General features: G+C 37.4%; 3 protein-coding genes across 3 annotated transcripts; 1 reads left to right on the forward strand and 2 right to left on the reverse strand.

Moving 5' to 3' along the window:
• Positions 1-1722: 1722 nt before the first annotated feature.
• On the forward strand, positions 1723-2564 carry LOC135801692 (uncharacterized). The gene is made up of 2 exons (XM_065315191.1): positions 1723-2053; positions 2107-2564. Exons 1-2 carry the CDS (start codon positions 1813-1815, stop codon positions 2523-2525), a joined length of 660 nt encoding a protein of 219 aa, XP_065171263.1. The 5' UTR covers positions 1723-1812; the 3' UTR covers positions 2526-2564.
• apolpp (retinoid- and fatty-acid binding glycoprotein apolipophorin) lies at positions 2545-15833 on the reverse strand. The gene is given in 10 exon segments (XM_065315180.1): positions 2545-2667; positions 2741-6724; positions 6788-8820; positions 8823-9644; positions 9647-11033; positions 11036-12066; positions 12069-12519; positions 13268-13467; positions 13535-13564; positions 15674-15833. Coding segments are annotated over 10 exon segments (10032 nt in total). The 5' UTR covers positions 15762-15833; the 3' UTR covers positions 2545-2661.
• Positions 15834-21670: 5837 nt separating this feature from the next.
• On the reverse strand, positions 21671-22809 carry LOC135801791 (uncharacterized). The gene is made up of 6 exons (XM_065315311.1): positions 22684-22809; positions 22502-22624; positions 22342-22446; positions 22067-22132; positions 21955-21996; positions 21671-21895 (listed from the first exon to the last, which is right to left on the reverse strand). Exons 1-6 carry the CDS (start codon positions 22766-22768, stop codon positions 21729-21731), a joined length of 588 nt encoding a protein of 195 aa, XP_065171383.1. The 5' UTR covers positions 22769-22809; the 3' UTR covers positions 21671-21728.
• Positions 22810-22865: the final 56 nt, after the last annotated feature.

The following is a 22865-nucleotide window of genomic DNA, read 5'->3' on the forward strand; positions in this document are numbered from 1 at the left end:
ATAAAAATTTTCAAGGATTTGATACAAATTCAACTTATTTATTGATATATCATGAAATGTCAGTTGTACAAGAAGAAATTACCAAGTTTTTGCTTTCTACATTAGTCAAAACATCTTCCTACAGAATAATAATGCTACATTGAAAGGAAAACGCGTTTCTTATTGACATTTTGACTAAATCTTCAAAGTTTTCTATTCGATTGCAATGAATTATCACAGACAAGCAGAAGATTGTCTATTATCAGACAATTCAGCATCAAATATCAATGAAATACACAAGTATATCATAGATTTACTCACCATACACAGACATTCCAAGATTCACAGAGTTGGAGTGAATAAATCAAGTGATAATGAAGGAAATGCAAATCTTTTGATGTACAAAGACTCATTTTTGAAGTTTACTGAGTTACCTGCAAAGGCCATGCAGAAATTAACATCTGGACTTGTAAATAGAAGACAGGACAATGCAATAAAGTGTTACTTTCATCTAATGCTAGATGTAATGTGGCTTCTACTCACTGTGAAAGAAAATGTTGAAAGTGAAGTGAATCCGAATGAAATCATTGAAATAATGCAGGAAATACATTATGTAATGTACAAATGTTATGAGAAATGTAACAAGTACATTGTTCCATGTGGATGTTTGAAAGTTTTCTGGCTGAGAATGCAATTATTCTGTGAAGAATTGAATATTTCCTTCTGGGAGGCGTTTAATTCATCAATGGTATGCTACAATGAAGAATTTTCATTGTTTACGCTTAAATTTTTGGCGGAATTGCAGTGTTATTCAAGAGATGATCAAGTGATAATGAAGGAAATGCAAATCTTTTGATGTACAAAGACTCATTTTTGAAGTTTACTGAATTACCTGCTAATGCCATGCTGAAATTAACAGCAGCAGCTTTTAATTCATTAATGCTATGCTTCAATGAAGAACTTTCGTTGTTTACGCTCAAATTCTTAGTGGAGTTATGTATTATTGACTTTACCTCAGTTAATCTGTAAATATACACTCATTATTCTCACACCTGGCAGTATTACAATGAAACACTTAACGTAATGGTCGAATGACGCCATTTTGATGTGATTACACGAAAGATTGAGCATGAAAACACATTTGGCAATGCAAAACAAACAAAATGATACTTAATCTTCTTACAAATACTAAGAAAATACTTATTAAGACATCAACATGATCAGAATAAGTTTAAAAAATAAATTCACAGAAATTTTTATAGTTTTTTGTCTAAAATAACGAAAAATACAAAAATCTTCTCAATTTAGTTCTAAAAATTATTTTCAAAAGATTTATAACCTCCTGAAACTCATTATTAAACTTAATCATGGATAACGCTGCAATAAACAATTAAATCTCTCTCATAATTCCCAAAATATAATTTTCATTTGCTTACTTCACTCCTCTGCAAACGAAAACAAAATTAACGAAACCAGGTACCAACAGATGATGTTTACTCGCCTCAAGCAACCAGGCATTGAAAGAAATCGTTATCATTATCAACACAAATTAAAAATCTATTCTCAAATGAATTCCCCGAACAATAACCAATCAAGCCATTGATTTCCCGCGGTGGATTTCCGCGATTCAACGCACAATCACCGCCGTGAAATGGAAGAATTTAAAATCACTTCGAGGCGTTTTTGTGAAAGTCACACGCCATTATCGTGACAATATTAGCCCACAAATTGCAAACGAGCCATGCGAAATCAGACTAATCATATTTCGGCCTATAAAACCAATCAAACCCTAACACAATCACGATAATCATTCACAGGTTTCAGTTAACTGCAATGGTGGCTTGTGTGCCCAATTTGCACAACATGTCGTTTACCATCGTGCTGCTGGCGAGCATTGTTATAGTAAGTGCACGACTTAACAAGGGGTTGCTACGGAAAGAACTTGATATGCCATTACCTGCGTATTGCATATTCACCGACGACGACACAACCGACCCCCAGACCCCCAAGGGAACCACTGACCCCAATGATCCCAAAGACCCCAAAGATCCCAATAAAACCACCACCACACCCAGTAAGTACACTTCTCTTTGATAAAGAAGAGTGATTTTAATTTCAAGTGTTTAGGTCAGACCACATTGTACACACTCTGCATGGACGGCCGGTACTTTGACTACATGCATCCGGACGTCTACTGGAAGATAAAGAAACTCTACCGTCGTCCACCGGTTGAGTTACCAGCCATTGTGATCACTGTAAACGAAGATCAAACAAGAACCGTACCGCAAAACAGTCCATCCAGGGGTGTGAACCCCAACGTTGATCCATGGGAGGCACCCTATAAGTCAAGGCCACGCAGTGAACCCCCAGAGACAGAATATGCAGAATCGCAGTCGCAGTCACAGTCACAGTCAGAGGCGCAATCGCAGTCGCATTCGCAGTCACTCTCGCAATCACAACCGTCAGGTGACGCTGATTATGGTGAAGAAAGTGAAGAAACTGCTGAGGAATACCCGCAGGTTAATCGCAGGATGCTACCAGTGTGAGACATGTACCAAAGCAAAATAAAAATCAAATAAACTTTATTCGTTACGTTTACATTTAATTACATTATATAATTGCTATATTTATACAAATACGTAGGCGTATGTTAATGGTAAAATAATATCCCATCATAATTTATTACTTCTGTAACAGAAAAGCACAAAAACAAGGTTAGAATCTCTAAAATGTCAAAAATGTCAAAAAATCAAAAACTAACCTCTTTGTCATTGATGTAAACACTTTTGCATACGTTCTGGGCAGTTGCAACGCCACGAATTGCACAAGAGCAATCCAAACCTTGTTCGGTGGTTGTGATTTGTTCCGCCAGGGTGTGCGAAACCAACTGGGTGAATTGCGTGCGTTGTGGGCCCTTGGCAGCGAGGAAGTTGTCCGCATTAAACACAGCGCCGCCATGATTGATCAAGAAATCAGTGCAGTAGTCATCCACTTCAAGTTCCTTATGCAATTCAGTGCTTCCAGGTGATTTCTTCTTGGCATCCGCGAATGTCATCACGTGTTTATCATCGAAACCCACCACACTCTTGGATACCTTCGCGTCTTTGACCTTGAAGTCATTGAAGGACGATACTAGGTTAATATGGAAGTTTTTATCCTTGAACAACATGGCGCGGAGTTTCTGGATGAAGAGTAGGCTTCCCTGTTTGCACCCTTTGCTGTTAAAAGCAATAATGGTCTTGGTAGCGTGGGCCCTGAAGGGGTATTTGAAACCTTCCAAGAAGGCTAAGGATTTGATGTCTAAACCCATGGCGAGTTCGATGTCTTCCTCTGCTTTGATTAGGAAGTTGATTGCCTTTTCTACATTGTCATTAGGGTGTTCATAGGATTCATCTTCTGCAGGTTCAGTGAATTTCATGGTAGGCAACTTTCCTCTCCAGCTGAGTTTACCATTATTAGTGAAATGAGATGGATATTCATCAAAATCACCTCCGTAACCAATCAAATGGAATTCTACATCTGGTACACCTTTACCAGCGAGTTCCTTGGTTAGTTCAGACACCATAGGCTGTACCAGGTCTTTGTAAACTTGTTCATTAGCTTTGGATTGGTCAACAATCAAAATAATATCAGCGGCTTTACCAGGGAGCTTCACACTGAACTTATCTCCAACACTACGTTCTTGATCGCCATTGGTACACTTCAGAAATTTACTCGGGAGGATTGCTGGTATGTACTTAGCATTGCAAGCAGCAACATAACCTCTAGCAATGGCTTCCTCTGTGTCCTTCACACCAGCAGCCACACCATGATCACAAGCAGCACGGTACAACTCCGGATTGACAAATGGATAACATACTCGTAGAGTATTCTCATTGGTGAACAACGTGGTACATCCAGGTACCCTGTTATGTGCATGATGGTCCACAGTGGTTACAGGTTTGCAGGATGCTGTCATCTTGTAAGCATTACCAAATTCAGCCTCACCAGCAACAATCTTACCATTGGGAATGATGAAATCATCATAGGGTTCATTATTACCATTACCCAACAACCCTCTGATCTGCCCATGATAGAACCCACTGATGGAAATCTTACAAACCAACATTTTCACATCACAAGACACCTCGACACCAGCCTTGGAGTTGATGTGCATGTTAGCATAGGTCCTGAACGCAGAGATGGTACCCAACCTCAATGGGAACTCACCAGCTGCCTTACCATGCATAACCTGACCTCCCTTCTTGATGGTAACAGAATCCGTAGCGTCAGCAACAGTCAAAGCAGTCAGCAATCCATTCGCGTAGGTACCACCAATGGTAAAGTTACCATTAACAGCATCCCTGGCAATCAGATAGTTGCAGGTACCCGGGAAGGTCAAATGTTTACCATCAAAGGTGAAAATGTGTTGTCCCTGGATCAAATAACCATAGAGTCTGAATGGAGGTCCAAGCCAGCTGCGTGGGTTGAAGGTAAGTGTCTGAAGGGTTGCAGGGATAGCATCCCATGGTCCATCCTTGTTAACCAGGAAGTATTCCACCCAGGACATGCGCATGGCGACTATACGTGGCAGAGCAAAGACATAATCAGTGATGAAACTCTTAGAATCCAATAGAGGTAATTCATTGATCTTGTATTGTGAGGTTAACTTCCTCAACAACATGGCGACACTCCTGATGATATTCTCAATGGCTGCGATGTCATCAACAGCTTCATGCTTCAACTTCTTATTCACATAAGTCCTGATAGCTTCAACAATCTTCTTCGCGTCTTCATTAGGAATGATATCCTGGATGGTATTCAAAGTATCATCAATCATATGCTTCAATGGTTCGGACCAATCACCAAAGTCCTTGATCAACAGGTCATAACGAGCTTTAAGCTCTTCATAAATCGGTAGAGCCTTCAATTCCTCAAAGAGTTTCTTCGCGTTTTCAGAAATCAAAGCCCTGACACGTTCGTAGTTCTTCTGCAGGAATCTACCAAGGTCCTGAGTGATACTAGAGATGGTAGTAGCAATTTGTTTGAGTTCAGCCTGATGGGCTTCCAGGAATTGATTGACCCAAGCCATAGCTCCGAAGATGATATCAGAAATACTATCACAGACTTTCCCGGCGACTTCCATGAGTTTCTCCAGGGTGACCTTGACCTGCGGCCATATCTGCGTATCCATAGCATCAAAGAATTTCTTCATGGTTGCATTGATAGTCTTGCAAATCTGCTCCAAAAGATCCACAGCTTTGGTGAGTAATTCACTAGCAGCTTTAGCGAAGGTTCCGAAGAGTTTATGCAGGAATTCACTGGCTTTCTGAATGTTGGGATCTGCGTTGATCTCAGAAGAGACTTTGTTCCATTCACCGGCGTAGTAGTCTTTGACACCTTTGAGGTTAGGTACGTTTTTCTTAGCGAGTTCATTGATGTGCTCAGCGTTCTTCTTGGAAGCAGCTGCGGTGTCAGAAAGCAAAGATTTGCCTTCTTTAAGCATGTTATCCACTTGGTTCTTAGCTGGTTGAAGCACCAACTTCTGCATGTTATCCAGATTCATACCATAATCAGGTTTAAGGAAGTTAGCTTCATCAAGTTGAACGGAAGCTTTGATTAATTCTTGATTGGATACTTCAGCACGGAAATCAGCGATTTGTCCAGGAATAAACGCAGCGTTGATGGTAAGTTGCTTACCAGGATTATCCTTTGATGATAAAGTGTATTTCATGGTGTTGAAGTTCTTCAGTTCATAATGGCTAGTCAAAGGTTTCATTCCGAAGATAACCAAGTCAGTATCAATCACTTGTTCTTCTTTAGATAGTTTTAGGTTAGACTCAATGCTTACAATCTCCTTGTTATGGAGTTGAACCTTCCCTGTGAGTTTCTTCGGACTTACCTCCAAAAGATACATACAAACACACTTATGGTTATCCATGTTGTAAGTCAACTTAGCCATAGTCTTGAAGGTGTGTGCCTTTGTATCCAGGGAGTAAGAGATCTCATCATAAGCGATATCAATACCCATACCAGCAGATTTGATGGTAGCATGGTGTACCATGTCATATTGACCATTATCTCCAGCCTTGGCAATGGAGGACTTCAAATTGGCGACGATTTTACTGTTTTGGTTAGCAAAGATGTCCACGGTGAGAGTTGCCTCACCTTGTCTTGAAGGTGCGTCGTATTTACTAACATAAGCAACAATCAAGTCCTTATTCAACCCAGGTGAGGATAACTTGGTTTCAGCGGTGAGTTTACCAGATTTATCACTACCAGAATAATCTACACTTCCGGTGAGGGAAGTCTTCTTGGTAGGTTCGTTCTTTTTATCCAGATACAAACAGATGTCAAACTTGGCAGGTCCTTTGAACTTGGGAGGTATATCAACCTTACCTTCAAGTGAAACCTGGCGTTTAGGTGTTGTTAGAGACACACCAGCTTCTTTGGGATGGATATACAGACTGTATTGGTACTTCTTGTTATCTTTAGTTTGGAAATGGATGTCTGTGGTATGATCAAACTGAAGTTGTTTACGTTTGGACACTGCCTTCATCCCGAAGTCATAGGAACCCAACTCAATCCTAACCTCAACTTCATTGTCGTACTCAACAATACTGATCATATTCGACTTGGAATCAAACTCAAAGTGTTGGCATTGATTCTTCTCCCTACAGTAGGAATTCATAATCCGGAATTGTTTGTTGGTCATTTTAGCTTCGGCATCCATCGCGTGATTACCCAGGGTCATGTCGAGTGTAATCTAAACAGAAACAACAGAGTTAAGAACACACCATGAGACATACCTTCAATTTAAACAACTTACAGCAACTCCTAACTCGTGGTTCTTATCCATGGTCAACTGCTGCTTGATGAATTTGAAGTTTCCGGTCTTCTTATCATTCCTCACTGTGAATTCTCCTGATCCTTCAACGATGTACTTACCACCTTCATCGCGGACTTTATAGGTGGCTGTTCCCTTGATAACAGACTCTCCACTTTCCGAGATGGAAACCTCGATGACCTTATTCTTCTTGTTCTTAATCTCAGTCTCGATTTTCTTGGCACCCAAAGAAGGAGCGTTCATCTTGATCAGAATGGAGAAGTCATCCACACTTGGGGCATTGATATCATAACTGTAGTAGTAAACCAGGGTACCATAGGATACATCAATGAGACCCTTATGGATGTGATTTCCGGGGCTTTCAGCAGATAGAAGAACCTTATCAGTATGTCCATCATGGGTGAGTTCATAACTGAAGAGTGGGTTGACAGGGGACACACGGATCTCACTCTTGGATACATATTGCTTACCATCAATGATGGTGGTCTGGTCTGAGGTGACATGTTTACCATCATCACTACGTTTGTAGTTCATGGTAACTTCGGACTTTTTCATGTGTTCAAAAGGTGTTTCCAGTTTCAACTCGAGTTTACCTTCATTTTTATTGGGTCTGATCAAGGAGGCGTCTGCTTTGATGGTCTTACCTTCAGCGTATTTCAGGGAAGCATCCGCTTGGCATTTCATCACACCGTTGTCTTCTTTATGTGCATAACCAAGCGCACCTGTGATGGGATCCAGTTTCTGTACTTTGATGGTACCCTTGATTTGACCATTATGATGTCCTACATTAAGGTCACCTTCAGCTTCGAAGTTCACAGTCGCATCTGGGTCAGTACCATCGTCATCAACGAAGAGTTTGGTGGATCCACCCATTTCACATTTGTGTTCATCCTTCAAGAGTTTACCAGCAGCGTTGAACTTGATAGACTTGACCTTGGGATTGCTAGTCTTTACATCCAAGTTAACAGAACCAGATAAGGGATTACCAGCTCCAGAGAGGTCGTATTTACCATCAAGGTTCAAAGATCCTTTGTGGCATTTTGTGGAAGCAGAATAGGAACCTACCCGATGTTTATTCTGGGATTTCAAAGCGAATTCAATGGGTTCAGCAAGGATGGATCCATAGAGTTTACCATTAACATCACCTTTGCATTCATCATCATCTCGGTTGGTTTTGATGGTAAGGTCCCCATTGATATTCTTACCATTGCTATCATCAGCAGCAAGGTTATAGGTAAGGTCAATCTTACCCAATTTAACATTGGTGTTCTTTGCTTCACCCTTGATGGTAAGCTTACGTCCAGGTGTGTTTTTGTTGTTGCGTTGTTCCAGGTTCAAGAAAACATTACCAGACATCAGGTCATTGGTGTAATGGTGTTCCCTGTTGAATTTACCAGCAAGGTACATCCCATTGGGAAGGGTCAAATCAGAAACCACATTGATCTTGGCATCTAGAAGCTCACCCTCACAACTAGCCTTGACATTACCTTCAAATAGATTATCGAAGATATCCAGTTTATTCTTGGAATCAATGCTCTTTTCACCAACTTCATTATCAGATGATAACGAGATCTTCTTGGGGCTCTTCTCGAAGTTAGGATAGAAATTAGCTTGGATGTTGTATTTGGGATTAGCCAGATTGAAGGTAGAGTCCAATTTGACTTTACGCTGTACCTTCAGTAGATCAACGAGAAGGTGTGCCTTTCCATTCCATTTGTCAGCCTTCAACTCACCATCAACATTGAGGATATCCTTGATGTTAGCTTTGAGGTGTCCATTACCTCCCTTGGTCTTATGCCCGTTGAATTCAAAGTCTACCAGGTTCTCAGCACCCTTTGCAATCTTCAGGTGAGACTTGCATTCGTCAATCACATGACTAAAACCATGTTTGACACTTAAAACATCCGGGCATTGTGGGACTTGAATGGTAAGGTCACACCCGATGTTGGTATCATATGGTTTGCACTTATGGGTGATGGTACCCTTAATCTCAGCCTTCTTACCATTGAGATCCAACTGTTATCAATGGTGCTTACATCCCCATTGATATCTCGCTTAGCTTTGGCTTTGAGTTTGTTATCAAGTGCCTCACCTTCAATATTGACATCAAAATCACCTACAACCTTCTGGTTGTATTTAGCGTTGAGTTTACCACCAACTTTAGCCTTGTTGTATTTACCATCAGCCGCAAAGTCCAGACTCTTGGGTACCTTCTTCAGGTTGAACTTACCTTCAACCCCAATCAGAGGATAACTGAAGGTATTCTTTGTCTCCAGGAGGTAATCAGTGGAATCAGTAAACTTCCGGGTGATGGAATTCTTCAACTTCAGAGTGTTTTGCTTATTGGTAAGATCCCCACCATGAATCAAGGTCAAATCATTAGAAATCGACTTCTCATCACGCTTGAGTTCATAATCAATCTGGAAGTTGGATACGGGCGACATGGTGTTCATGACCTTGGCTTCAGCCTTGAGTAAATTAGCATTGGCTTGGAGTTTACCCTTGACAGTACCACTGTTGGTACCATCATCCATTTTCATATCAGCGAAGAACACACCAGCTTCCCGACCAAGGTTACCAGAGATAGTAATAGCAGGAGTTGATGGTGAGATCAGTTTGACCTTGTCAAAGGTATACTTGCAGTTATCCCCGGCTTTCTCAGCGATGATTTGACCTTCAACCGTGTAAGGTGACTTCTGTTTTCCTTGATCAGGTGTGACGAATTCAATCAAGGGTTTGTAGGTGGACTTGGCGGCATTACCAGTGACAGTAATACCCAGTTTACCAGAATATTCTTGGTTATCATGCATGAATTTAGCTCCAATGGACTTTTCCTTATCGTTATCAGTGATGCGTCCTCAAGGGTTGCTTTTTTGATTGGTGAGTCCAATGAGGCCTTGATGTACTTCTCAGGGTGTGCGAATGCTTCCACAGCAAGACTTACCATGGGTTTCTTAGCTTCATCCAAGGTTTCAATGATGAATTCAACACCCTTTTTGTCAGTGTTGTAGAGAATGTCCCTGATGTGGTAGGTCACTGGTTTATCCCTGGTGATGAACACCTTGAGTTGGCTGTTACCATTGAATGGGAATGGCAAGAAGGTACCCTGGTTCAATTGTTGGTTAGGGGAGTTTAGACCTGCACAGAAGGTCAAACCTATGACCTGTTCAAGATGGTCAAAGCAAATATCCAAAGGTTTACTCTCGACGAATTTCAAAGGTGTGTCTACTTCAGCATGACCAGAATCCCTGGTGATGAAAACCAGTTGGTGTTCAGCATTGATAATCTCCTGTTTTTCAATTGGTAAACTGAATTTAGCATCCAGACCAGTAGGGAACAACTCCAGGATCAACGCACCACCTGTAGCTGTATGCAGATTAGAGGTGACCTTCAAACCACTTTCCACCACAGAAGCATCCAGGGTCAATCTACCAGCAACCTCAATATTAGCAGAAGGGATTACCTTCAATTGCATCACAGAGTTCTTATTCCCCTGGAGAAGGGCACGGATATCCACCTTGGTCTCAGCAACCAACTGAAGAGAATCAGTTCCCTGAACAGACATCTTCAACGGGAAACCTGTAGAAGTTGGATAAGCCAATTCCAGATCCATGAAAATACCATTCCTGGTGAAGGTATGTTGGAAGTTCTTCGCCTTATCAATACCTTTGTCCAAACAATCAAAGATCTTATCAATGACCTTCTCAGCGGAGAAGTCCTCAGCGTTTTCATTCAGGGTCAAAAACAGGAACTCAGACCCAAACATTTTGATACTCAGATCCAAATCAAGATCATTGTTCAATTCATTGGTCTTGATCTGAACAGCCTTACCAACTGAATCAATCTCAGCTTGTGGGACATGCCTCTTACCCCTGGTCTTCTGCATACGTTCAACGAGGTGATCCATGAATTTCTTCAGGGAGCTTGATGCGGATTTTTCTAATTCTTCAGGGGTCTTACCACGAAGCACACCAAGAGGTCCCAGGTAATGCTCCATGAGTTTATCGAGGTTCTCCTGACGGGTATCAATCTCCAGGAAGTTCATCCTATGCCCAAACACCTCTGTAGTCAGGTTGACCCCGATTGACCTTGGGAGGAAGGAGTTCTGAGAGTAGATAACACTGGTATCAAAACTACCACTTGTTCCTAGAGTGTCAATGGTATGACTGGTTTCATCATAAAAGGAGAATTTACGGAAGTCAATGGGGAACTTCCGGTTGGTGTTCAGGGTCCCAATTCCCTCTTTGCTAACTCCTTATCAGGATTGCTACTGGCCCTGAGGATACGGATGTGTGAAACAATGAAACCCAAAATCTGGTAGGACTCCTCTGTATCCAGGACATTTTTGACAGCTGTGGCTACTTTACCATTGGGGCACTCAGCCAGAGCAAGGTATGCCTTCAACCTTAATTCTGTGTCTTGTTGTGTGTCCTTGAGAATAGAAATGGCTGAATCCCTAAGTTTGTCTTTGCAAGCATCAGATTGGTAGGCTTCCAACGCAGCAACCCTCAACCTCATGGAATTCTTCTTATCCTGAGCAATGGAAATGACCTTGGGTACCACATTATCAGCAAGGTGCTTCATATTGGTCAAAGCCTTCAAAGCAGCAATCATTTCATTCTCCTGTTCCCGATTAGCTGCCTTACCATCCTTGAGTTTACCCAAGAGTTTACCAGAAAGGGTCTTCATCTGTTCCAGGTTATGACAGTCGTGGGCTTTGCAATAATGGGACACAAGTGCACCAATACCCAAATAAGCTTCCCTGGGTAACTTCGGAGTGTCCAGTAACGTAGCGGCAGTAGCAATGGATTCAGGTGTGGCATGGCGGATGAATGACATACCTAGGTACACCATCTTCTCTTCCAAAGTATTCAATTGTTTGCTCTTCAGGAGTTGAATAGCAACCTCAAGACAATCCCCAGTTCCAGTCCTGAATAACGCATCTAGGAACACTTTCTTTGCTCTTTCCTTGTCTGTGAACCCTGCTCCACTCTGGACCTGGTTGTACACAGCGAGAAGGTCATCCTTCTTACCGGCGGCCATGACAGAAATCAATTGTCCGAATTTACTCGCTGTTTTTTCTGAGACAGTCTCCTTGATGCTGTTGGCTGTGTCCTTGACAGCGTCAATGATGGTCTTGACATCACTCTTCTCCGAGACCATTGGATGAGGGTTCTCGAAGATGATGGACTTGGGTTCTGTGCATTTGTTCTTCGGGGCGTCCTTGGATTTACCTTGGAGTTGTAACTTGGTTTGTACACTGCCTTGGCTCCATTACGACCAATGGAGAATGGCATGTAGAGGTAGTTCTCGGTTACCAACACATGGTCCAGGATACCATCCTTGACCCGCATTTCGGAGGTGTAGTCTGAGCGTAAGATAGGGCTGGATTTGATCTCGCTGTGCAGGTTGAACGCGGTGGTAAGGAAGTCGTGTTTGGCGTTCTCGCGATGGGCGCAGTGGTTGAGGGATCTGCTCTTGGTGTGGGTCACGATTGGGCCTTCCTTTGAGGAGGTGATTGTGGTTGGGCACACGCCAAAGACATCGGTTTCTGTTGATGATTTCAAAGCGGCTTGGAAGAGGGAGGCCACGGCGCGTTTCATGTTGAGGGAGACTTGGGTATCTCCGGTTTCCGCGCAGATGATGTCTTCGATGTGACCATCGTGGAAGTTGATCTTAATTGCTTTGTCCAGGTTGGGGATAGTACCCTTTTTCTGTAAATATAGAAAAATTTAATGTTGATTTTCAAAAGCTTGTAACTTTGTTGATTATGGTTCGATTTTAATGAATTTGGTATCAAATTAAAGAGAATTTAATTGAGTATGATTTGTAGTTATATTGTTTATTTACGCATGCGCAATTATCTGTTATATTGATTTAAAGTTGTTACTAATATTAAAATTTAGTTTTCGGTTATGAATTATTCAATTACAAATAACTTTTTTGTTTATTACTAGATTTTAATAAATTATATATCAAATGAAAGCAAATTAGCTGCTCTTAAAACTGTACTCAAAAATTTTAACTATACGCATGCGCAAACTACTTTAATTTTCTTTTAAACTTGTAAGTAAGTTTAAAGTAAATATTTCTATCAAATATTAAGAACTATTTTTTAAAACTGCTACAACTTTGTTGTTTATCGCTAGATTTTAATAAATAATACACCAAATTAAAGATAATTTATCTCTGCATACTCTTGTTAGAAAAAATAATTAATTTACGCATGCGCAGTATACTCAAATCAAATTTTAAACTTCCAATTCAAATTTAACTCTTATTATTGCATTAAAAACTTTAAACTCCAATAACTTTTTAAATAATTATTAACAAATTATTAATAAATTTTAACAAGCTATACATCAAATGAAAGCCAATTAAATTCTCTTACTGACTACTAAAAAAATAATAACTCTACGCATGCGCGAACTACTTTAATTTATATTTAAAGTTGAAACTCACCTTGCCATCGCCACCAAGAATTTGCACATTCTGTAGTCGCAGTACTTGAACGCATTGCGGCTGCTGCGTGAGCAAAACATTAGCTTTGACTTTAGTAGCAGATTGTTGTCCCTCCGCGGTGGATAGCGTGATATCAACCGTCGATTCCAAAGAGTATTTGTACGTTGTACCTTCCGCATACTTGAAATTGTTCGGCGTCACTAAACATAACCAAAAAACCAATGTAAAAACAAAACCGACTTAAGTCATGTTACACATTATATTTACCTCCGTGACATCCGGTTCGACACTTGTCAGCTGTAATCAACAAAAAGACAAAGCGTTAGCACTCGTGATAACATTGACATTCGCTTATCATCGCCGCTGCGTGTTATCAATAATAAACGATTGAATTAACATTGCTTTGATTTGTTTTGTATGCGAATAACTGACCTCGTGAACTGTGAACTATTATCGCATGCGCGGAGATATTTGAGACTTTTCTAGAGTGGTGATCGTGGACACACTGTATGTATCGCGATGGTTTGTTGAATTGTTGAAGGAGCGCGTTGATAACGGACGTAAATTGATGATGAGCTTGTTAACCAATTGAGCCGGAGAGTGTCGGACAATCGAATAAATTGTGCGCCGACAACACGCACGAAGAGATAAGCCACAATGGACCAAGCAAACACCATGAGATTCGACTCGGAAAATGTTTAAAGGAATGATTTTGACTTTGATTTGATTTAATTAGGAAATTAGATTAATTGGGAAATGCACGTGTGGCGGCTGTTTATGGTGTTGATTCAAGGATAATCATTGTTTCCTAACTTGGGTCCCGTATGATTCTTGCGTTAATTGTGTCATTTGTGTTGAGAATTGCAAAGTATTTGCGTTGATGTTACTTAAGTCACATAGTTTGAGTTTTAATTTTTGTAATAATATTTTAAAAGCTTATAACTCGGTTGTTTATTTATAGAAATGGATAAATTTTGTATCATTTGAAAGAAGATTAAATTGTTTATTTTATGCGAAAAAGAGTAATAAAATACACATGCGCATTAAATAGTTATTAGGCTTTGAAGTTCAAGTTATAAAAAAAAATATTATTTAAGTAAATGTTATTTCAAATGCGTGTAACTTTGTTATCTAAGCGTATATTTTAATAAATTTTACGTCAAATTAAAGATAATTTAATGCTTTTTCACAGCAGTAAAAAATAATGGTAATAATATAAAAATTTAATAGATTAAAATTGATTTAAACAAGTTTAAAATCGAAAAACAGAAAATTTTAAACTTTTGGATGAAATTATTGTTTAAATCCCTGATAACGTTATTATTCTTTCTTGAATTGTAATAAGTTTAGCATCATATGAAAGATAATTAATTTTTCTATCATATGTAAAAAAAATGAATAAATTACGCATGCGCAGAAAAAAGTTATTTAGATTTAAACTTGTTGTTAAAAAGAAGCAACTTATTTTTGTAAAATTTATTTCAATCGCGCATAACTTTGTTATCTATAGCAAAATTTTAATAAAGAATATGTCAAATTAAAGATAATTTATGATTGCATTTAAATTAAGTAGATTTAAAAACATTTGAACTACTTGTGTTCGCTAAAATAAAAGAACTATAATGTTCATGTGAAAACTTTGTTTAAATCATGAATAACTTTCTTATTTTTATTCCGATTTTAATAAATTTAATACTAAATTAAAGATGAATTAATTATCTATAACTCTACGTTAAAACATCTAAGAAACACATGCGCATTTCATAATTATCAAGCCTCAAACTCAAATTTAACTTCATAATAAAACTTTTCAACCCTAATCATTAAAACCCTTATAATTTAACTAATTTACATCCAATTTAAACAAATATACTCTCAAATGAAAGTCTATTTAACCCTCTTTCCAACGATATATCATACATGCCTATTACGCATGCGCAAATAACCATTACACGCTTTCAAAACTCAATTCAGAATTCCACCCGTATTCATCGCGTTTTCAATTGAATTAATTACAAAATCTATAAATAAATTAACTTCAAACAATAATTATGCCATAATTCACATCACGGATGTTATAACAAAGTATTACAGAGCTGATAGACCGATAGCCTATTGATTAGGCAGCATAATTATCGCAATGTTTTGACTAAAATGTTATTATCACCGCCGCCGCCGCCAGAATTGTCCGAGAGTCAAGTTCACGCTTAACTTAAGCTCATCCCAATTGACATGTCATTGTTGTTATCTTGTTATGGTGAACCTTCACCTTGTTTGCATACCCAACGGAAAGTTTTTATATTTATCACTTAAGTCATTTAGATTACATTCAAATGCAAAAAATTATTTTCGCCAAGAAATGAAAAATTCGCAATGTGACTTAAAGTGTGACTTAAATCTGCTTACCTGTGATTGGATGTGAAGATGTCAGCGTGCTAGAGAGCAGCGCGACGGTGAGAAGCGCGAGCATCGTCGGCGCGACGACGTTCGCCATCTTGAGATACTCTGCTGGCGGCGGCTGCGGTAGTCTCTTCTCGTGCGAACGGCGGACGACACACTGAAGACGCCTTCGACCCCCTCGACCCTTCTTATATCAGCCGGCCGCGCACCGCCTCCCACTTGCCGCGCGCGGCGAACCGAAAAAAGCGCAAAGCGCACTGCGCATGCGCACTCGGGATTCACGCAGCGCTTAAGTCACATATTATTCAGAGATGCAATCGATGCAATATATTTAATGTTTGATACATATTTGTGGCTGAAATTATAGAATATTGCAATATTTGGGTTGGGGTTTAAGTGATTGTGTTTACAATGACTTAAGTTGAGTACAGAATGTTTGGTGAAGAGTAAATAAGTTGGTAAACAAATAGTTATTGTGTTTGGACAATAAAAGTAAGTTTGGCGATGTTTAAGTAGGCTTAAGTTAAGTATACTTAAGGAATGTTTAATTTAGAATAGTTTTCTTTGGTTTGGATTTGATTTATTTGGTTAAAACAAGCTTAATCTGACTTCAGTCACTTAAAATTACGTATAACTTGTTTTTTAGAGCTTTTGTATGAAATTAATGTTTAAAAACGTAATAACTTTATCGTTTATGAATAGATTTTCATAAATTTAGTGTCAAATGAAAGACAATTTGATTGTCTATTAATTCTTATAAAAGAAATTAATTAACGTAAATGTAATTTGCTGTAATCTAACTTTAAAGCGTTAATTACAATTTTATTTTTATTTTTTGCATATTAATATTCAAAACGCTATAACTTCGTTGTTTACTGTTGGATTTTGATAAATAATATATCAAATTAAAGATAAATTAATCCTCTATCAAATGTTATTAAATTATTTAATAATACAATTAGTTTAAATGCATTTTACAAGCTTTAAACAAGTAAAACACAATTTTTAAAGTAAAATTACATTAAAACTTGAAATTACGTGAAAATATTGTTTAAAAACGTAATAACTTAATTATTTATGCTTCAATTTTATTAAATTTAGCGTCATTTTAAAGATAAATTAATTATCTATACACGACTAAAAAAATATATATTACACAAATGCTCCGATTACTTTTATCAAGCTTTAAAGTTGTAACTGCAATTTTTATCTTTTATTTTTACAAAACAAACTTCAAACAACCATAACTTTTTTATTTATTAATAGATTTTCATAAACCATACATCAAATGAAAGATAAATTAACCCTTTATTAATATATCCTAAAAAAACATCACCTAATTAATTTTAAAACTGTTTTATTGCGTTTACAAAACAAAAAACAAAAAATTACTTAACTTAAGTAATATTTTGACCTGAAATCGAATATTTTTATTGCTTTTGACCCATCCTATACCTCTAACCGCCTTAATAATACCCAAACTACCCTCGAAACTAAATCCCACAACACTCATCAATCTGCACACCAGATGTTCTGACAATTTCAAAACATTCGCATTTTACACCCTGGGAAACGAATCTCAAACTCCAACCTTGCTTAAAACGTGTTTAGGAATAAACCATTCACCAAACAACTCAATGCGCATAAAAGAAATAACAAAATAACAAAAATTCTAAAGCGCAGGTTATTCTACGCTTCAATGACTTAAGTTAAGTACATTTTTCTATTTTTCTCTGTTTCTCGAAGCGAATGGAAACTTTTGCCTAAAATTCAAGTGCACATGTTTTATTACAAGGGTATAGTGCATGTTTTAATAACAATAAATTATCTGTAAATATTCCGGGAATAGCTGATGATAAAATGCCTAGTGTTTGATACATGAAATTTGTCGAGTCGACGACACTGCGAGCAAAGTTTGGTTTTTGCTGGTGTTTTCGTGTTGACCGAGTCCGTAAGTCATCTCGAATCAACAATTAATAATGGCCGCCGCTGGTGATAACGGCGTGGTGGCCACGGGCTATTGACTGAGCGCCCGCTGTGATTGTGTAAACAATGAATGCAACAATAAACTGTACTTAAATCACATACTTGGAGCGACTAAATGACTACATTGGAAGATTATCGACAAAAAAATATTCGAAAGCTTGTACAGGCTTTATTTATACTTGGATTTTGATAAGTCGGGTATCATTTTAAAGAGGATTTTATTCTCTATCAGTGTGGTGAGATATGCGTAATCTACGCATGCGCAGTTTTTTTATACACAGATTTGAATTGTTTTTTGCAGAATATATTAATGTATTGTTTAAAAATGTTATAACTTAATTGTTTATCAATAAATTTTTATGAATTTTATGTGAAATGAAAGATAATTTAATTGTTTATTATATGTCATAAACGAAATAAATGATGAAAGAGTAATTTAGTGTAAATTGACTTTAAAGTGTTAATTACATTTTTATTTTTCATTTTTTACATATTAACATTCAAAACGTTATAACTTTGTTGTTTATTGTTGGATTTTGATAAACAGTATATTAAATTGAAGATAAATTAATTCTCTACCAAATGTTATTAAATTATTTATTGAAATAATTAGTTTAAATGCTTTTAACATGCTTTAAAGCAAGTAAAACACGATATTTTAAAGTGAAGTTATGTTTAAAGTTGGAATTGCGTGAAAATATTGTTTAAAACGCTATAACTCAATTGTTTATGCTTCGATTTTAAACAAATTTAGTGTCAAACGAAAGATAATTAACTAGTTAACCAATTACTCTATAAATATTTTAAATTTTACAATTACAAGTTGTTATAATTTTGTTTTAAATGTGTAAATGCATTGTATTCATTATTTTTTCAATGTTTTACCTTAAAACTACAATAACTTTGTTGTTTATTGCTCGATTTTGATAAATAATATACCAAATGAAGCAGAATTTAATCTGCTACCATCTACAAACGGAATATTTAATTTGCGCCTGTGCAGTTTACTATAATCTAGCTTCAAAGTAAAACCTGTAACTTTTATGTTTTATTTTTAAAAACAAACTTCAAACAACTATAACTTTGTTATTTATTGTTTAATAGTGATAAACAACACATCATATTAAAGATAATTTAATTCTCTACAAACTACAAAAAGAATATTTATCCTACCCATTCACAATCACTGTATATAAAGCTTCAAACATTTTTCATACATTTTCAACTTTAAAAATTTAATTAAAACACTCTGTATACCATCATCAACTGATAACATAACCTCAAAACAACCTCCCCCAAACAATTCACCAAAGAAACACCTAAAACTCTCCAAAACACCTAAAACACTTAAAAACCTTGAAATAATAAACATAACCACAAAAAACCTGTGTATTTGTGTATAATGTGTTGCATACTCAAACATAATCACATCAAAATCGTTTAAACTTCAAATAAACCGACGGAATGTCATCATACACACGCTTCTCACGATATCTCTTATGAAAATCCTTCACCGGCAAATTCAACGCCCTGGCATCAATACAAATATAATGCGGAGCAGTCATTCCAGGCCCAGACTCCGGAACCCTTCCCGGCGGTTCAAAATACGGCGGATTATGCGAATAGTCCAAAGTATGTGGCAAATTCTCATGAGGCATCGGGAAACCCGCAGGTAGAGGACTTAGATAATCATTACCCCCACCATAATCATAATCCCCACCCGAGGGAAGTAGATCCTCACCCCAAGGTCGATTCTTCAAGATATCCTCAATAGTGGGTATCAAATCATTCAAATCAGGTGGACCCTGCACAGCTCCCGGATACAACTGATAAGGTAGATTAGAATGATTCGCTGAAGGTCCATAAGAACCATAATTGGGTATAGGGTTCGGAGGTGGGTCATAATAATTATAACTGTAAGGGGCACCTTCAACCACAGGTTCCGAAGACTTCCAAACCCTCGAATCCACATAGTAATCATCTTCAGGGAGGCGAAGCACATCAGGTTTCATATTCTTCTGTACATCCACATGATCCCTTTCAGGGTAATCCCAGTCCAACAGCTGGTGGGACGTGGGTAGGAGTTCCTCAGAATCAAAGAACTTGATGGTACCATCAGGTAAACTCATCAACGTAGGCATCATATCAGCATAATCCTCAGTCATGGGTCCAAAACCACCTGGATCATAGAATGGGTCATCTTCTGAGGACCTACCAGTTGTGGTCCCTGGGTAATCATCCTGGAGGTCATCCATGAGATTCTCATACTTCTCAGCATTCGCCAACTCATCTGAATTACAATAATATGGTAATGGTGAGGTGATTGTAGATATCTGAAGAAGAACCCATGCTGTGAATGCTAGTGACAACGTCGCCATCTTGTTTAACGCAACACTGATGGCGTAGTGAACACGTAGACGGTATTTATGCACGGTGCTAATCAAGCGGGTTATTGTTAATTGTACGCCGAGATTGTTTCGCCTTCAAACATGGTCAATACCATTAAAGTCGACTTCAATCACGCATCGCCGCTTTGGTCAATTTCAGGTTAGGTTACAGCATGTTTAATTAAATGCAAAACGCAATCAGCGATTTATTTATTTCGTCTGTGATTGTACACTAAACGGTGGATTGGCGATTATGTCCAGAATCACGTCATTGGTTTCAGCTCCAGCGATGGCCGATAGATGGCGACTGCTTAGACACACGAGGACCTCTTCAGGGGAGTCGCCATCTTTGTGTTTGAAGTATCGGAACTTCCCGTTGTTGTCCGCATTGATGAATTCTTTCTCGCTGCTTGAAATTGAATCCTCTGATGTTGTTTCTTCTAGAGAATAAGAGGAGTCTGACAGGTCTGCTTTGCGGAGTTGTTTGCGGTTGTCTTGTTGTGTGTTTTGTTCGAGGTTAGGTTCTTCTTCTTCCACGTCGAATTCATGCGGGCGTCCACAGCCAGCTGCGGCTGCGCCCTGCATACGCATGTTGATGTTTAAAGAAAGTAAGGTTAGGAATACCAGGCACTTCATCTTGTTGGTTGTTGGAGTGTTGTTGACGCAATGAAGTTGTTGGATATTGAGGGCGCTTTTTATGCGCGGTGGTTGTGGCTGATTTTACGCCGAAATTGGTTTTTACTCGAAATGGGCACGCATGCCGATAACACGCATTTATATTTTGTTTATTGGGTCATTTAAACGATACGATTGGATGAATATCGGTGTAATAAGGGTATTAACTATCTTAAGTGGGTCGCTGTACAACCAAATTAGTGTTGTTTGGGTGGTGGTGTTATTAAGAGAATGCAAGGTTTGATTTGTTTTAGTTTTTTGAGGCTGGCGGGCGTAATTGTGGACGGATTTTTATAAATTTGGTATCATATTAAACCTAGTTAAATTGTTTATTGTTTGGTGAAGGTAGGAAGTTGATACAGGCGCTCGTTTTGGTGGAATCGCAATTTAAAATGGGGATTTGATTGTATTGCGTTTTTTTAAATAAATTGTTAATAACTTTGGTGGTTTTTATTCGATTTGATTAAGTTTTATGTCAAATTAAAGATAATTTAATTCTTCATAAGATTATGATTAGTTGGTAATAGAATCATTATTTGTTTAGTTTTTACAAGAGTTTAAAGTTCATTTTACGTTTTTACAAATCATAAAAATTATAATTTACAAAAATCATTATAACTTTTAAACAAAAACAGATTTTTACAACAAAATTAATGGTAACATAAAGCCAATTAATTTATCTATCATCCAGTGAAAAAATAAACAAATTCCGTTAATTAGTTTTGTTATAATCCACAAATAAACAATTAGTGTCATTTTTTTTCTCCAACATTTTTATGTGTATCATTATTAATCGCTCGTATCTTTATTATTTATACACGGATTTTAATTAAAAAAATATTTTTATTTTCTACTACATTAAATATAAACAATTAATTAATAAAACCGGTTTTATATTACAATTACGCAGCTTTAAAAATTGTTTTATTACGACAAATCGATAAATAATAAAATATAATTTCGTAAATCTTTATTGACATTTTTATTCCATAGTATCTGCTTTGTATAACAATTTACAAGATTGGACAGGGATCCACATCTACACTTTCTGCTTCCGCGTGGAAATCCTCCGCGTTCATCTCGTTCTTTAACATTTTCGCACCTCGTTTGATTTTTCTCCAATCGCTTAATCCTTTTCTGAAACTTTGCTTTATTTCATCAGGTGTTGCATGTCTTCGTTCTAAAATTAAATAAATAAACATATAAATAAACAAATATATTATTTTTGGTGTTATTTACTGTGTTGGACAGCTTTCCGCTTCAAAGTTTCAACAATACCGCCTAAAATATTGAAAAAATAAAATTTTAGTTTATTTATTAATTATTTAAACAAATACGAATGTAAACTTACTTTTTCGATGGGATTTACGATTCCGGAAGGCTTCTGTACGGTTTTCACGTTTTTCTTTATCTTGTTCTATTTTAAACAAATAATTATTAATGAATAAGTAACTATAAACTAAATTTTGTAAAAATATTTTCAAAACGTCATATCTCCGTTAATAATAAATAGATTTTAATGAGCAATACATCAAATGAAAGATAATTTCACCACCTTTAATTTGATGTATATATATTGTATATACACATGCGCAGTTCGCGGTAAATTGATTTTAAAAACATCACCTGTCCGATTTATGATTTTCTGAATTGTAACCTCAAATTCTCCTTCATAATCACCAAAAATCACCAAAGCTTCCCCATCCTGATAATCTCCACTCACATTAAACTCTACAATCGGAAACAATGTAATCTTAACTCACTTATTGATCATATAAACACTCACTTTGTAATTTCGCGCTGGTATAATCTCCGCCTTCCAATCTTACATAACAACCGCCATCAATTTCATAGGCAACCAACATAGCTTCACACTCATCATCGTAACACAAATACAAGCATTCTCCATCTATAATCATTCAAACAATTACACACACAATTACATACCGCAATGAAATAAAAACTCACTCGGATCACCACCCAGATAAATCTGCTGTGATAACCCAACGATAACAACAACGACAATCAGTAACTGATTAATACTCGCCGCCATTTTGTCAAGCTCACATTGTTATGATTCCATCTTGTAGCTTATATACTTTCGGTTTGTAATATTGATAAGATGCCCATTTCGAGATGATTGGATTCGA

The sequence above is a fragment of the Atheta coriaria genome, unplaced genomic scaffold, assembly GCF_025399875.1.
Source record: "Atheta coriaria isolate IRGN ID8LTWV9N9 unplaced genomic scaffold, Caltech_Dcor_3.1 hic_scaffold_2_pilon, whole genome shotgun sequence".
Taxonomy (NCBI): Eukaryota; Metazoa; Arthropoda; class Insecta; order Coleoptera; family Staphylinidae; genus Dalotia; species Dalotia coriaria.